The 15789-nt window shown below is 41.5% G+C and overlaps 1 protein-coding gene across 1 annotated transcript in view; it reads left to right on the forward strand.

Moving 5' to 3' along the window:
• Positions 1–15789, forward strand: part of FGD5 (FYVE, RhoGEF and PH domain containing 5) — a 175500-nt gene that overhangs the window by 15508 nt on the left and 144203 nt on the right. The window contains exon 2 of the mRNA XM_072598387.1: positions 9949–12847. Within this exon, the coding sequence (XP_072454488.1) occupies positions 9949–12847 (2899 nt within the window). The remainder of the gene's footprint in view (positions 1–9948; positions 12848–15789) is intronic.

Raw genomic sequence — 15789 nt, forward strand, 5'->3', positions numbered from 1 at the left:
GGGGATGAGGCAAACAGAATTATAAAAATAGCTAACATTTATATAGCTCTCTAAAGTTCACAATGACTCAAACCCTACCTGCTACAGGAGGCCTTTCCTGGTATAAGGAGAACAACAGCAACATTCACAGAGTACTTTAAAGCACTTTACAAATATCTCATTTTATCCTTGAAACTCTGAGAGGGAGGCGCTATCATAATGCCCGTTTCACAGATAAGGAAGCTGAGATAGACAGAGGTTAAATGACTTGGCCAGGGTCACACAGCTAATAAGAAGTGTCTAAGGCTCCATTTGAACACAAGTCTTCCTGATTTTAGGTCTTATTTTCTATCCACTAGCTACTAATGCCTTCCCCTTTGAAATCATCTTCTTTTGACTCTGCATGTATCTTGTATGCACCTAGTTATTTACATGCCACCTCCTCCATTAGAATATAAACTCCTCCAGGTTGTTATCTGAGTATTACCTCCTTCCGTTCAAGGTGAAATCCATCCACTCCCTGTAACTGCAGCAACTTAGGCTGTCCTTCCCATTATTTTTGCTCTTATATGTCAAATCACAGAGCTAGAGTCAGAAGGAACCTTAGAGATCCTCTAGATTAACCTTCTCATTTTAAAGGTGAGGACACTAGGGTCCAAGAAGGTTACACAGTCAGTCATCTATGGAAGGGGAATTTGAACCCAGGCCCTCTTCCTCTAGAGTTACTACTGACATAGGGTTAGGACAGGGCAACTTCACTTGAAACCTCCCCCAAGCTGCCCTTAAGGACTGCTCTCTGGATCTGGTCATTAAACCATTTCCAAATCTACCTAAATGCATAATCACTTGAAAGTTATAATCCAGCCTGAGTACTGCAAGCTACAGTAAATATGACTGGGAAATGCTGAATAAAATAAATAAAAATATAATGTAGATCTCATGAATTTGTGATTTTCTAAGCCAATATGTGGCCACAGGGATCGGTTTCTGTTTGAGTTTGGCACTACTGATCCAGCCCGTACCACTCCATCCTGGCCATGAGGTTGCATGAGAGGCTGTATTACATACTTTCTTAAATATCTAAGTATACTATGTCCATGGCATTCCTCTGGTTTATCAGTTTTGTTGCCTTTTCAGAAATAGGACCAGATTAGTCTGGCATGATCTGTTCTTGATGAAGGCTAGTAACTTTTAGTGATAACTATCTTTCCTAAATGCACAAAATCGTCAGTGAATCAGGGGGATGTCTGCCTCATGCATGGGAAGACTTCCCCCAGTGGAATGAACAAATGAGAATAATTTGTTCCAACAGCCACAAAGGCTGCCAAAGCAGGCACTGCCAAGAGCTTAGACCATGGTCAGGCAGCAAAGACACCAAGGCATGGCCGGTTGTCCGGACTTCTGTCTTGCCACTGGACTTTGATAAGAAGAGAGAATGAGGCTGATGACTTTATACAACTCTGCCTCACTGGAATATAATTCACACATAAGTCAAGACATCACTCGTGATGTCATCGGTCATCTTCAAAACGAGAGATGAACAACACGAATTATACAATCATCAGGGACTATTTTTGCCTTTCTATATATCTCCAATACTTAGCACAGTATGTGGTCTACATAAGTGCTTAATAAATGCTTATTGGCTAACTAGCTTTACATATATTCTTTCATTTGATCCTCACAACAACCTTCAAAAATAGGTGTATTACTATACTCATTTTACAGATGAGGAAACTGAGACTGAGAAAGTGGCTTTTCAAGGGTCACACACAGCTTGCAAATATCTGAGACAGGTTGGGCTTCATGACTCCAGCTCCCACATTCTATCTGCTGGCTGTGCATACTGTCTCCTCCCACATTACATGGTGTGTGTATCACCAAGGTGCAGAGAGAGACAGAAAGAGGGAAGGGGAGGAAGAGGGAGAGACAGAGAGAGACAGAGAAAGAAAGAGAGAAGGGGAGGAAGAGAGAGAGAGAAGGGGGGGAGAGAGAGAGAGAGAGAGAGAGGGAGAGAGAGAGAGAAAGCACCATAAGAGATCTAAGACAGGAATGTCATCACCAACTGGTTGTTCATTGCTATACTAAATGGTTTCAAATTCCTGTGCTTTTTGAAGTCTCATAAATAATTTTGGAGGGTTTTTTTTTTTCCATCCGTTTCCCTACTGCCAACTGTCCCCTCATGACATACAGCTTTCTTTAGAAGACCATTTCTCTTATTTTAATTTGCTGCTGTAGACTGGGAAACCAGATTATGGAATTTGGTTTATTCATAAACCATGAATAAACTATGAATGAATAAACTATATCTTGGGTGAACGTGATTGTTTGCATATTGTGTCTTTAGATTAGAAACTCCTTGAGGGCAGGGACTACATGTTTGCCTATGTAGTACATAGTAAGTGGTTAATCAACACTTGTTCATAGATCGATTAATGTCATTAGGGTCTGCCCGAAGGCTCTTGTGAGTTAAAAATTAAACACTTTAAATGCATGGACTTGGTGACGTCTACAACTTCTCTTTGGTCTTTTTATTTATTTATTTCCAAATTCCTGATTATATCATAAAAGAATGAAAAGCATTTCTTAAACACATACTATGGGATAAGTTCTGGGGTTCAAAAACTAGATGGCTCCTGCCTTCAAGGAGTTTACCCTCTAAAAAGGGGAGGGGGATAATAACTGCTGAGGAGTGTTGGCGGGAGAAGGGTGTTTGTTTTGTTTTGTTTTCTGGGAAGTCACCGGGATGTTGAGTGGAACAATAGGGCAGTCAATTGACACACCCTTTCCAGAATCAACAGTTTTGTGTTGGTTTGATTACAATTCCCAGATCAAGAACTGGGAAGTAAAAAAATGTGGGAAGGCTAGACCGAGGGAAGTTTCACGAGTCAGGACTACCACCCCAAAGTGGGAATTCCAGAGCTCTTCCAAAGCTTGGTCTCTGAAGGTCTTGGCCAGATAAATTAGATGTCAATATGTTATGAGTATATTGATATATTTCTAAAATATTAAATTATACACCCTAATTATTTTATAAATATAGTAGCTATTATTTATTAGATATCAAATGATTGTGTTATAATGATTTACTATGTAAATAATTTTATAAAACACCGAAATATATTACTATAAAATAATGTATTATATTTTTATAACAATTTATACCTTTTCAAAATGTTTCAGGTGTTTTATCTCATAAACGCCCTGCAAAGTAGGCAGGGAAGGTATTATTATCCCCATTTTATAGAATAACAAACTGAGATTAAGTGAATGGTCACACAGCAAGTCAGCACCAGAGCCAAGACTAGAAAGCTAATCTCTGAGCGATAGTTCAATATTCTCCTGACCACACTGGGCTGCTTTTCTTTTCAGGAACACCTCCATCTCCATATCATACAACATGTCATAACTGTGCCACTGCTTTTCTCTCTTCGTGGATGGTTTTCATGTTGTCTCCACATAAGATTATGGGCTCCTTGAAAGCAGGATGGAGCAGGGTGGGGGGTGGGGGTAGGCTTTCTTTGTATCCTCGGTGCTTATAGTGCCTAGCCTTGTACAAGGGGCTTTCCTTAATCCCTCCCTGCCAGGCACTAGTGCCTTCCCCACAGACATTACTCTATATCTTGTATATACCTGATGATTTTCACATTGTCTCCCTAATTAGAATGTGAGCTCCTTGAGGGTAGAATTATTAGCCGGGGGAGGATAATTTGCCAACCAATTAAGATTTGGTCAAGCCAGTTATTGTATATCTCCCAGGACAGAGCCTTGCCAACTGTTCGTGACCCCATTTGGGGTTTTCTTGGTGAAGATACGGTTTGCCATTTCCTTCTCCAGTTCATTTTACAGAAAAAGGAGCTGAGGCAAAACAGGGTTAAGTGACTTGTCCAGGATTACACAGCTAGTAAGTGTCTGAGTTCTAACTCTTGAAGATGAGTCTTCCTGATTCCAGGACCAGTGCTCTATCACCCATGTAGCTGCCCATTCAATTCAATAAACATTTATCAAATGCCTGTGTACCAGGCACTTTGCTAAGTGCTGAGAATATAAAAAGAGACCCTCAAGGAGTTTATAATCGAATATAGTAAGTGCTCAATAAACATGCATTGATTGATTTATTGATTACAATGTCACAAAGTCAAGAGAGGAGAAGATCTTCTGAAGCAGAATATGGAAACAGTGGCAGAGGCCACCAAGAGGCTAAGAAGGCTGGAGACCCTGCAGAGAGTTAGGACTACCTTTAGTCCAAACTGTGCTCTTTGCCAAGGGGAGGTGGAGTAGAGGGCATGGATTAGCTGGTGGAGATGCCAACTTCTCTTTCCATATTCCATATTCCATAGCCAAGGACACATTTTGCCATAGATCTTAGGCTATGCTAATGAAAGATCCACATGCCTTAGGTTCCCCATCCTCATAGATTTGGGAGGGTCAAAAAATCATTTGCTTCTGGGTAAAGCACCTAGTCATTCCTTTTCCCCACTATGTTCCAAAGCAGGGGGATATTGTAAAATCAGTTGACCCTTTACTTGAGACAGGAATCCCTTACCTAATGCAACATCCCAACAAGTGACCATCTGAGATCTCAGTAACAGAAAACTCCTTACCTGGCCAAAAGCCATGACCAAGTTCCTTCCTGCTGAGGCAAGACTGATTGAGGCTGACCTGGATGGCAGTCAGCCCAATTCCCTTCGGTCATACTTTATTCCTTTTCAGTCTATCCCAAGAGATTGTACCTCATTAATCATTTGATGAAACTCTAGCAGGTGAAGGACTGATCTGGAGAGCAAGGCTATAGATGAAAAAATGCAGTCACTAAATGGATTATTTTGCCCAGGATTAAGTTTAATTTGGTAAATAAGTTGTCTGGCATTATTGTGTATATACAGCAATGAGACTGTTGCCAAGGCTTTGTCCTAGAAGATACTAGACAACTGACCTGATTGTCTCTTCATTTATTGTCTCTCGCTCTCTCTCTCACCAAATTTGCTGACTATTTGGGCATCAAGTACCAAGTATTATATCCACCCAATCCTTCCTGTAGACAGACAACCAATCTGGGTAACAGAGGCCAAAAGAAAGTAAGATCATGGGATGACAGATTTACATCTGAAAGAGGTCCCAGAAGCCACCTCAGTCAGTCAGTAAGCATTTGGTAATTTATCATGTGCCAGGCACTTTGCTAAGTGCTGGGGATACAAAAAGAAGCAAAAAACTGTCCATGCTCTGAAGGTGTTTACACTCTAATGGGGGAGACAACCAGCCCCCAAATAAACTATATGCACAAGATAAATAGAAAATAATTTACAGAGAGAAGATACTAGAATTAAGAAGAGTTGGGAAAGATTTCCTGTAGAAGGTGGGATTTTAACTGGGACTTGAAGAAAGCCAGGAAAACCAGGAAGCAAAGATGAGGATGGAGACCATTTCAAGCATGAGGGTACAGTCAGAGAGAAAAGGCCCTGGAGCTGAGAAGGGGGATGGAGTGTCCTTGTAGGGCATCTAGGGTCAGAGGCCATGATTAGAAGGAAACTAGCAAAAGGAGACTAATTCAACCCTGTCATTTTATAGATGAGGAAATCGGATTTTAACTCCAAATCTAACATCCTGGTACCTCTCGTAAATAACCTCTTTTCTCTCAGTATCTGGTTAGGGTTTGCATGCTTTCTTTAAAAAAAAAACAAGCATCAAATATTCCAGTGTCTCATTGAGCTCATCAATAACATTAGAATGACCAAGTTTGTCAATCGACACCAACATTTGCTTGGTTTGAGGTATTTTTAAATTCTGGTTCTTCTTAATGTGCATGTTCCTTCCACTGATGTATGTCACAGCCCATTCCACAGCTTCCTATAACAAGTTTACCACTGGGGAGGGCAGTTAGGGAAGACAGGGGTACTTAGCTATGGAAGGAATGTAGAAGATGGAAGATCGATGTGGGGAGCCCCTCTGCCAGCTAATATATTTTTCCCACCACCACCATGTCTACTCTTGGCACAGAGCACAAAAGGTAATCCTGGGTCTCTGCACTCTTGTCTCAACTTCTTGGTGACCTCCAACATGTTGCTCATATCCTGTTTCACAAAACTTTATTCTCTCTTATCCCGTATGACACTGCAATTCAACCAATTAATCAATCAACAAGGCAGCTGGGTGACCCAGTGAACTGAGTGCTGGGTTGGGAGTCAGGAAGATCCTAGTTCAAATCTGACCTCAGACACTTAATTAGCTGCATGTCCCTGGGCAAGTTACTTAATGCCTGCCTGCCTCAGTTTCATCAGTTGTAATATGGGGATAATATTAGTATCTATCCCCAGGATTGTTGTGAGATAATATTTGAAAAGCATTTAGCATAGAGCTTGCACATAGTAGGTGCTTAATAAATATTTGTTTTCTTCCTTCAACAAGCATTTATTAAACTGTTATTATATGCTAGGAAATACTAAGTACCGGAGATGCAAAGTAAAAGCAAAAGTAGACCCTGCTCTCAAGGAAGAAACTTTTTTGTCTTCCAGTATTAAAAGGATGAGAATGGAGCCCATAACCTGCCCATCAGATGGATATGCTCTTGAATCTTCACTCCACTTGATACTGGTAGAGTAGACAGTGTCTCAGGTTCCTGGTCCTATGGCTGAGCTCACTTCTGGGACTGTTCTGTGTGAGATGTCAACCATTCCCTGGGAAGCATTTCTCCTTGGGTATTTCTCTGTTCCCATGAAGCCACTATCTTCCCTGAGAGCTAAGCTAGATCTAAGCCAGGTCTGACTTCATGGAACCCTTTCCATCTTGCATTGTTTGGTCTGGTGTTTACTTTTATGAAATGGATGAAATTCACCCCACCCTCAACCCCCTCCCCTGGCACAGTTCATTCCTCCATCCTTTGATAACCAAGGACAGAGACCTTGACAGAGAGTGAGATTCTATAGTTCTTTTCAAATTGAGTGGGAAGAGGGAAAACATTTGTATATTTGTTTCCAGATCCTTATCCTGTAAGTATAAAAGAAGTCAAGTTTTGCCAAGAGGGAGAGGCTTTTTGTCCAGAACATCCCATCCCTTGGCACTATCTTTTCTTAGGGGAACATGACTCCCAACAGGGAAGCCTTCTTTCAGAGGAATCTCCAAAGTCAGAATTCATGCAGCATCTAAGATTCATCTAGACTTGGGGTGACCCCACAGTCCTGGGCTGGGCCAGGAAGGAGACTCACCCTTGATATGTCTCAGAGGAGACTGCTATTTAGGTTCAGAGACTGGATGGACTCTGAGGTCCCTTCCAATTCTGAGATCCTGTGATATGGATCCCTTACCTAAATGTGAGGCTTGGATGGACAGAGAGTTTTAATTACAAAGGGAACCTGTAACATAACTGTGTGTTTGTCCTTCATTGCTGAAGAAGATCATGCCATCAGAGAAATAATGACATGACTTGCACTTGACTTTGTTTTGAGTGAGGGAGGGCTGTGCAGGTCACCAGCCTCACTTCTCCTCCAGAGCCATCTGAATCCAGTGACCAGATATTCATCAGGATGACTGGAGATGACCCAGAATGAGGCAATTGGGGTTAAGTGACTTTCCCAAGGCCACACAGCTAGTAAGTGTCAAGTGTCTGAGGTGGGATTTGAACTCAGGTCCTCCTGACTCCTGCACTGGTGCCTTATCCACTGCACCACCTAGCTGCCCTGTACATAACTATCTTTCCCATGTAAAGAGTTCATTTCCAGCCTTTTTATCTTCAGATAATTTCAAGTATTGAACATGGTGTTTGGAAGTTAAATAAACTCTCTTCCTTCCTCATCTTGCCCAGTCTTCAAGGCTGTTTCTCGGGGAAACTCTCCCTAATCAGAATCACAGAATATCAAACTTGGAAGAGCCCTTGGAGGTCATCGGATCAGGAGTGTGCTGGAGTTAGCTTATACTTCAGAGCCTATAGTTAAATTTTCAGCGTGAGCTTTTACACCTCAGAAATCAGCAGATGCTACAAATGAGGACTCAATTTACTGTTTCATTGATTGTCTAGACTTAAGAAAGTGATGGAGAACATGTTAAATAGATTAAACTGAAAAGAGTGTCATGGGTACATTTTAGGGAGAGCTAATTGATAAACACAGGACTTTCATCCACTCCAATGTCCCTATTTTTCCAAAGGAAGAGACAAGCTTCTCCCCGATCCCTGACTTCTTTAAAGTAAACCTCAAGGTGTTTTCTTAATTAGAGATTCAGATTCCTGTGGCAGTACATGAAACACTTGATTTTCTACTAGCTGGTATCTTCCCTGGTTCTTTCACGTCATGTGAATCTTATTTTTCCAGCTCCTATATCCTGTAGGCTCCTCAAGGTCAGAGACTGTAATCTCTCCTCTAGCTTCTCCCCCTGCACCCAACCAAGTGCTGTGTATGCACCCAAGAGGGGCTTAGCAAATGAATCTGGGTTGGATATACGTATAAATGAGCTGCTGGTTTTACAACTGCACTCAGACTTTTGGGATACCTGGTATTTTCTCACTTTAGAAGCCCAGGCCCTGTCTTTGGATGTGCGTTTCAGCCCTAGGATTCCATGTAGAGGGCCCCTACACTTGTTTCCAGCATAAGTCTTCCCCAAGACTTTATTTGTCACAGTATTTGCATAACTTGGGATAATTTGTCTTGTCTTTAGGCATCTCTCACTGAATCATTTAATGTCAAAGCTGGGAAGGACTTTTGAGATTATCAAATTCAACTTTGGCTTTGTTTTGAATGGAAGAAGAATCTGAGACTCAAAAGTAATTGACTTAAGGTCACACGGCAAGTTAGTAGCAGAATCAGGATTAGAATCCAAATCTCCTGTCTCCCTTGTAAGACTCAGAGCCAGCACTGTGTAATGACTAGGGCACTGGATTCAAATATTCCTCAGATACTTGCTACATAACCCTAGGCAATCACTTAGCCTCTCCTTGCCTTGGTTGCTTCATCTGCAAAATAAGAGGGTTGGAACAGATGGTCTCTAAAGTCCCTGAGACAACAGAGTTGAGGCAAAGTCCCAAGTTGTTCATTTTGTAGATAATTGTTACGATAGCCAAGAGTTAATTTAGGATCATGGAGTGTTATAGCTGGAAGGGATACCTGGTCCAGCCTTCTCATTCTGTAGAGAAGGAAGCTAAAGCCCAAAGAAACAACCCCTTACTCAATAAACTCAATGGCTCCCTATTAACCTCCAGGATCAAATATGGAGTCCTCAGTTTGGCATTCATAGCTTTTTACAACCTGCCCTCTTCTCCATTTCCTGAATTGTTACATGTCACTCCCCTCCACATCTTCTTGCTCCAGATAAACTGGCCTTCTGGCTTTTCTTTACACACATCTCTCATTTTCATGTCTTTGTACTGGAGATGCCTTATACCTGGAACATACTTCTTCTTACCTCCACCTCTGAGAATCTCTGATTTCCCTCAAGTCTACTTACATGCCACCTTCTGCTTGATGGCCTTCCTGATCCCTCCCCTCCAGCTGTTAGTCCCTCCCCCCAAAAGTCACTATGTTTTGTCTCTTATTTTCATCTCTAGAGTGTAAATACTTTGAGTATAGAGATTGCTTCGTTATTGTTTTTGTATTTTTAGAGCCCTTACAATAGCACCCATGTGCTAGTATGTGCAAAATAAATGTTTGTTGATTGATTAATTGATTGCCCATAATCATGCAGGTAGTAAGTGGCAAAGTTGGAATTTGAACCCAGGTCCTCAGACTTCCTGTTCTTCCCATTGTTCCCATTACACCCACTAAGGCCATGGCAAGATATGAACCAAGTTCTTTTAACTTTAAATGTAGCCGTCTTTCCACTATAGCATGATGCGCTCAGTCCAGCATTCTTCCATCTAAACCAAACTGCCTCTTAGACAGCTCCAATGAGCTCCAGTACCTCTACTGAGAGTATTTTTTTCGAATCTAAATGGCAAGAAATTGTGCGTGTGTTTCAACTTCCTCTTTTTCTTTCTCTTTTTAGATTCACCAAAGCCCCCATTAGCACCAAAGCCCAAGACTGCCGGCCACTTTACGCCAGTAGCAGTCTCCAAGTTTCCTCCATCCCCCCGTTCGAATATTCTTCACAGTCCAAACTCTATGTCTAGAGGACCCAAACCACCCATTGCTCCCAAGCCCAAGTTGACCACTACCAACAGGGGGAAAACTCGTGTGTACATGAACAACACCTTCAATAAATGCAGCAATGGGAAGTTGATCTGTTCAGATGGAGAGCTGTATGAAGGGAATCAGTCCAATCCTGAATGCTCAGAATCTGAAGCAGATGATGAATACATTTTAGTCACTGAATCGAGGCTGACTAAGCGAGACTACAAAGTATTGGAGCAGGAACAGGAGCGATGCTGTGCAGACAATGAGAAGCTGGCATCTTTGCCAGCCACCAGGGAGGAGGAAACTGAGGCAGAGGACCCCTGTTCCAGCAACTGCTCCAGCAGCTTTGAGACCAAGGTGGAAGAGACAGAAGACTCTCTAAGCTCCACTGACCAAGTAAATGATTCAAATGAGCTGCCACTAGGAGGGGACTGTGAGAGGACTGACCAGTCTTTACAAGGATCCCCAGGAGAAACTGAGACCCAAGACTCCATGTATGAAAATACTAGGGAGGACACAGACTGTGAAAATGATACAGGTGAAAAGGATAAGCTTTTCATGAGCCAGGAAGGGGATAGCCTGATACAGAATCAAAATGGTTACAGTTTGGAAAGGGAGAGGATTTGTTCCAGCAGAGAAGACTGCAAGGATATTATTTTAACCCATATATCTTCAGATGAGCCAGAGGTCAGTGATGAGCAGCCGGGGGACCCTGAAGAATCATTGGATGTCAGGGATGCCGATGTCAGGGATGCCGACAGCGAAGAGCGTGCTGATGCAGAAAAATGTTCGTCAGACTGCCACGATGCTTCTGATGTTCCCCCTGCTGAAGGGGAAACTGAGGGAGGGGGAGATGAAACTGAAAATGAGTGCAATGAAGGGGTAGAACCCTGCAACGAGCTCAATGAAACTGGTTTAGCCATTGAAAATCCTGAAGACACTGTGGACAGTGGTGATCACGATGCTGAGGCACAAGATGACCAAGAAGAAGAGGAAGCAGCCATTCAGGGTGAGGCAGAAGATGCTGAAGATGCGGAAGACATGTTGAAGGATGAAATTGCTGATGAGAGCTGCCAGATTATTCCTTTTGAAAGTGAAGGTAGTGATGAACTTTTGGACTCTATTCCAGGAAATTCATTTGCCTTTCTTCCAACTGAAAGCACATCTTTTTGCAGTGACAGCTACTATCTTCCTGAATCAATGAAAAAATCAGAATCTGGAATAGAGGTGGACTCGGGGTCAATTTCAATGGGGTTTCTTGTTACAGAAAGTAGAACTGAAGCCACTTTGAAGGAAAACCATGAAATAAGAGGAGAAGCAAATGATGTTCCTGGAGATGGTGTGACTCTCCCTGAGCAGATGCAAGATGATGAGCAGAACCCTGTGACTGGACTTGTAAATAATCAAAGTAGATCTCCAGAGGAAGAGACTTTTGAGGTTCCTGCAGTAATCATTGTGCCAGAGGAAACCCTGGATGATGAAACAGTAGATGACTCTCTCATTGACCCCTATGTGATGGGAGTTAGCCTGATCCACCGAGATGAGAATACTTTTCCAGGAGGAAGAGGATACTGTGAAACAAAAGGAGAAGAAGGCACTCAGAGCAGCTGCAGCACTAAAGAAGAAATCAGTGCTGATGCTGACAATGGCTTGATTACTGTGGATCGGAAAAACGTTGTCACAAGGGCCCGTTCTCACTCTGGGAAAGTGCCTGGCTATGTCCCGGAAACTGTTCCTGAAGAAACAGGACCAGAGACTGATTTACTAACCACAGACAGCAGGCATGCAGGGCAAGAAGGAAACAAGACTCGGCTGCCAATGGAAGGGAAACCACTGGAAATCAACAGGGCCTTGCCAGCTAAGCCAAGAAGCTTTATCTTATATCCTCGGTCTTTCTCCGTGGAAGGGAGAGATCTTCCCATTTCTTTGTACCGAGAGTTGGAAGAATCTATGTTGGATGATGGCAGGATAAAAAGGAAAGAGGATAATCTATCTTTGCCTTGTGTCATTGGGTCCTCAGGCAGCTTCTCCCAAAGAAGTCATCTTTCTTCCAGTGGCATGTCAACACCATCTTCTGTGGTTGATATCCCACCTCCCTTTGATCTGGCCTGCATCACAAAAAAGCCAATTACAAAGAGTTCCCCCTCCCTTCTGATTGATAATGACTCTCCTGATAAATACACTAAGAAGAAAAAATCCTCCTTTAAGAGATTCCTAGCCCTGACATTCAAAAAAAGAACTGAAAACAAAGTCCACGTGGACGTCAATGTTTCCTCCTCCAGATCCTCTTCAGAATCCAGTTACCATGGTCCGTCAAGGGTCCTAGAAATTGACAGGAGGAGCCTCAGCAATTCTCCTCAGCTCAAATCTAGAACTGGGAAACTTCGAGCTTCAGAGTCTCCCTCCTCCATCATCTTTTACAGAGATATGAAGAGGAAAGGGGCTGCATTCAGCCGGAGTGTGTCCAGAGTGGAGTCATTTGAGGACCGATCTCGGCCTCCTTTCCTGCCCCTCCCCCTGACAAAGCCAAGGTCCATTTCATTTCCCAACGCAGATACTTCGGATTATGAGAACATCCCAGCAATGAACTCAGATTATGAAAACATCCAAATCCCTCCTCGGAGACCTACAAGGGCTGGAACATTTACCAAGCTTTTTGAAGATCCTAGCAGGGCATTATCAACAGCAAATGAGAATGATGGCTATGTAGACATGAGTAGTTTTAATGCATTTGAGAGCAAGCAGCAGACTGCAGATCAGGAAACAGAAAGGTACCGTAAAACCTCATATCTTTATAACTAGTTTTAAGTTGACTTGGGAAACTGATCTGATTTCCATGGGGGATGCATTTGAAACTTGACTTTGAAACAAATGCCAAGATAGATTCTGGGAATTATTCTAAACTAGCAATCTTTCATCACTCACCAAATTAAACACCCCAAATTAATACGCATACATTTTCATTGCATAGATACGCATAGGAAAGTTCCACTTATTTAAAAGAATTTTTATAATATGGAAAATCTAAGGTGCCATATGCTAAATGTTTAATGAACCTGAGTGGTTAAATGGTACATCTGGGCTTGATTCATTATTAATTTGTTTCAAAGTGAGTTGGAGATGCCAGTTATCAATAACAGTGATCAAGGTTAAGCTGAATATTTCAGCCCTCCCCCCCCCCCCCATCAATATCTTTATCCTTTATCCTAGCCAGCCAATTGAAATCTCCGCTTAATTTGTGCTGTGTAGATAAGGACTGAAGGAGGTGCAGGTAAGCCTCACTCAATGTTTGGATGAAGTCCAATTTAGATTAATAAAGAGCCTGAATTATTGAAGATTTTAAAAGAAATGCAGTCTGGTCACTTTCAGTTATATTCAGTAACTCAAGTTAATGAAGTATTGCCAAGTGGATATTCTTAGGAGATCTGCAGTAATGAATAGATAAGAATGATTTGCAATTAGCAGTTAGAAATTGCTGGTTGGTAAAGGGATCCTTGAGTGCTTTGAGTGAGTTTGTTCTCTTGAGTGTTTTAAATATCCCACAGCCGTTCTCAGAGCAACCCTTCATAGTTGCTCCTCCCAATCCCCTAATCTTAGAGACTTTGTTAATTTGCCTCTTTGGTAACAAAAGAATTTATGAAGCAAAGGTAAACTAATTTAGAGAAGCTAGATTTTAGTTTGGAAGACATGGACATATATTGCCCAGAGTAAGGAAGGCAGTGGAATAAGTGCTAACGTTGATAAATCATCATTGGTAATAGCTAAGAGGGTCCAAATGCATAGGACCATTATATATTTCAATATAATAAAAAAGGGGAAACCCCAACATATATGTATATGTGTTTACACTTATATATATGTAAACACATATGCATATATACATATACATCCATCCATATATTCTTAGAGATGGAAAGACCCTTCGAGAAAAAATAGTCTAATTCATTAGCCAAAACAAGAATCTCTTCCACACCATCATCCAGCCTCTGCTTGGTCAACTTCAAACAACAACAATAATGACAACATTTAGAATATTAACATATATTATAATATCATTTATTATAATATTATAATAATAACCATTTATTTGTTAATAATATTAATTGTGGAATAATAACAGTACTGCTAGCTAGCATTCATATAGTACAAAGTTCTGTTACATATATTATCCCATTTGATATTCATAACAACCATGGCCGGTAATGAAGCTAGCGGTCATATCTCCTACCATCCCTTCTCTTCTCAAGGGTCTTTAATTCTTTCAGCCATTCTCAATAATGAGTGATTATCTCATAGACCTGGGGTGCCTAACAATCCTAGTCTAATACTTATCAGAATTACCACACATGCCAAATGAATTTAATTTGAATTAATGAGTTATTGTTGTAATGCTTTACTGACATGCTAACAAAGACCAGACAGACTAAGTGATGAAGATTCCTACAGGATCCTAGAATCATACATCTGAAGCTACAGGAGACTTTAGCGGACATAAAATCCAGCCCTACAAAGGAACTGAGGGCTATAGAGGTGAAATGACTTACCTAAAATAATATAGAAATTAAGTGACAGAGATGGAATTTGAACTCAGGTCTTCTGACTCTAAATACAAGACTCTTTCCACTATAAGAAATTATCTTCAAGACCGAGATATCCACGACCAACAATCAGAAAGTAAGAGCTTCTATTTTGCCAACAGGAGACCTATGGACCAGAAAAAAAGCAAAGGGATAGGGAAGGCTGGGTGGAGAACCTGTTTTGCGATAGAGCAGCCTAAAATGGATGATCCCTAAGGTCTGTTCCCACTCTAAAAGCCTTTGAATCTATGGATATGACTGCATACCAATAGTTAACTAGTTTAGTTGGTTAGCACATGATGCTGATGAGGTCAAGGTCATGGGTCAGATGGCCAGGTGAGTTGGATGACTATCACAGACCTCTAGTCATTGACAGTACCTTGAAATCACACTCAACTGTCTAGAAAAATATGTGCTGTTGGTTAGAAGGAAGAGATAGTAGATAGCTGAGTTATAGATCATCCAGCTGGAAAAGCAATGCAAAGCTTGGGCTCTGCTCTGGTGGCAGGAGTGTTGAACCTCAGCTCTTCCACTTACTACCTCTGTGATGGTGGGCAAGACAGTCTACCAGTCCTGATCTTTAAATGTCCTCATTTGTAAAATGAATGGATTGCTCCCCATTGCCTCTCCTAGATCTAGAACTATGACCCCTGTTGAGGTAGCATTGTCTGCATCATCTTATATAGAGGATAGTACTTCAGTGATTGGGATTTGAGAAGCATCCTACTCACAGAATGAGAATTTGAAGGAACTTTATGAGGTCATCTTATGCAACCTCTACCCTAACCATGAATCCTCAATACAAAATTGCCAACAAGTGTTCATCCAGACTTTTCAAACACCCCAAGTGATGGGAAACCCACTCCCTATACTGCCTCATCCACTTCTGGATATCTTGGGCTGTCAGGAGGCATTTCTTATATCAAACTGATTATCAGCCTCCATTTCTTTCCTCTGGTTCTCTGAATGTAGAATGAGCCTAACACTTTCCATATAACAGTCTTTAAGAATTGAATAAAATGACCATATCTTCCCATTGCTTTCTCTTTTCCAGGCTAAATAGCCTTAGTTTCTTTAATTATTAAGTCCTATGACATGGTTTCTAATGTCTTCACTCCTCCTTCACTCCACCTTCT

This window comes from Notamacropus eugenii, chromosome 3 (assembly GCF_028372415.1).
Source record: "Notamacropus eugenii isolate mMacEug1 chromosome 3, mMacEug1.pri_v2, whole genome shotgun sequence".
NCBI classification, from domain to species: domain Eukaryota; kingdom Metazoa; phylum Chordata; class Mammalia; order Diprotodontia; family Macropodidae; genus Notamacropus; species Notamacropus eugenii.